Genomic DNA, 1,508 nt, shown 5'->3' with positions numbered 1-1,508 from the left:
ACTGTAATGTAACTTCTCAGAGTGTTGAAGGTTCTATAAGCAATTTTAAAATTCGAGCTACCTAGTAATCTGGAGATGCTACCCGTGACTTTCGGTAAATAAGGTAAAGTAATAAACTTTACTAGCTTCGAAGAATCATAAGGACCCACCCCTCTCCCTCCCCTTATCTCAACTAAGTCAAACTCACCGCTCACCGCATTCAACTTATTGTTGAACAAATGATGAAGTCTTTTTTTAAAGATCTTGAAAATCAAATCCAAAGGATAATCGTTGGCTGACAAAAAACGCATTGCCTTTATCAAATTATCCTTGTGGTACATTGGATGTGAGAGTAGAATTGCTCTATCAACAATTCCCGAAATAACAGATTTCTTTTGTCCAAATGGATGGTGCGAGGAAAAACTAAGATAACGTCCCGAGAAAGTTGGTTTTTGGAACCAATTGCAGATCAATCTGTCATCAATCACCGTAATAGTGGTATCTAAAAAGTTAATTGATCTATNCTTCTCGATCTCCAATGTAAATTGTAAGCGAGGGTTGTATGAATTAAATTTTTGAAAAATGAGATCTATATTCTCTTTCTTAGCTAACATGAAAATATCATCCACATATCTATAATAGATCAATGAATTCAATTGTAATTTTTTTAGACAATCGTCTTCGAGATCTTGCAACACTATATCAGCAATGATCGGAGAAAGTGGTGATCCCATCGGAGTACCAAAAGTTTGTTGATAAGTACTCCCGTTAAATGTAAAGAAGGTAGATGACAAGACAAACTCCAATGCCCTAATGAACGATTCAAGTGGAATCTGTATATGATNCTTAATGAAATCCCACCTTCTCCTCACACCATCCAAGGCCAAATCTAACGGTATATTAGTGAACAGTGAGACGACATCGAGAGACAATAAAACATCAGACTTATCAACACGCAAGCCCGAAAGAACTCCAACTAGATCGAAACTATTGTTCACAAAACTGTGATGTTTAGGTAAATTTTTATATAATATATTATGTAGAAAAGAAGCAAAATTATAAAGAGTGGTGTTAACGCAAGAAACAATAATTCTGTACGGGATGTTCGGTTTATGAATTTTTGGAAGTCCGTAAGCCCTAGGTAATGGTTTGTCGTTACAAATCAAAGAATAATATGTTTTTTCATTTATGTAGTTCGCATTACGCCAAGCTTTTAAGCATTCATTAAGTTTACTCTCAATGCCTCTCACCGGGTTCTTTTTTATAACTTTGGTGTATGTGTCTGTGTCACTTAACATATGTTCTAACTTAGCAACGTAATCACTTCTTTCTAGAGCAACGGTGACATTGCCTTTGTCTGCTTTTGTAAAAATGACAGTAGGATGTGTTTTCATGAAATCTCTCGTACACTGCAATTTAGTGATTAAAGCCCTCTCAGTTTTGTTAAGACAAAGATCATTATTGACAAAACGCTCCAAAGAGGAAGCAGCAATCAACCTGACTTGAGATTTCAAATCCTGATTGAGGAA

At 35.6% G+C, this 1,508-nt stretch overlaps 1 protein-coding gene across 1 annotated transcript in view; it reads right to left on the bottom strand.

The window, feature by feature from the left end:
- Positions 1-187: 187 nt before the first annotated feature.
- Positions 188-1,508, bottom strand: part of LOC109863345 — a gene marked incomplete at its 3' end in the record, with an annotated part of 9,018 nt that continues 7,697 nt past the window's right edge. Inside the window, exons 2-3 of the mRNA XM_020443594.1 lie at positions 1,078-1,388; positions 188-981 (exon numbers count right to left, since the gene is read on the bottom strand). Of these exons, the coding sequence (XP_020299183.1) occupies positions 188-981; positions 1,078-1,388 (1,105 nt within the window). The remainder of the gene's footprint in view (positions 982-1,077; positions 1,389-1,508) is intronic.

The sequence above is a fragment of the Pseudomyrmex gracilis genome, unplaced genomic scaffold (assembly GCF_002006095.1).
Source record: "Pseudomyrmex gracilis isolate BER0280 unplaced genomic scaffold, ASM200609v1 scaffold_4303, whole genome shotgun sequence".
Classification (NCBI taxonomy): domain Eukaryota; kingdom Metazoa; phylum Arthropoda; class Insecta; order Hymenoptera; family Formicidae; genus Pseudomyrmex; species Pseudomyrmex gracilis.
Note: the sequence above shows the minus strand (reverse complement) of the source record. Positions and strands in the feature narration are given on the sequence as shown.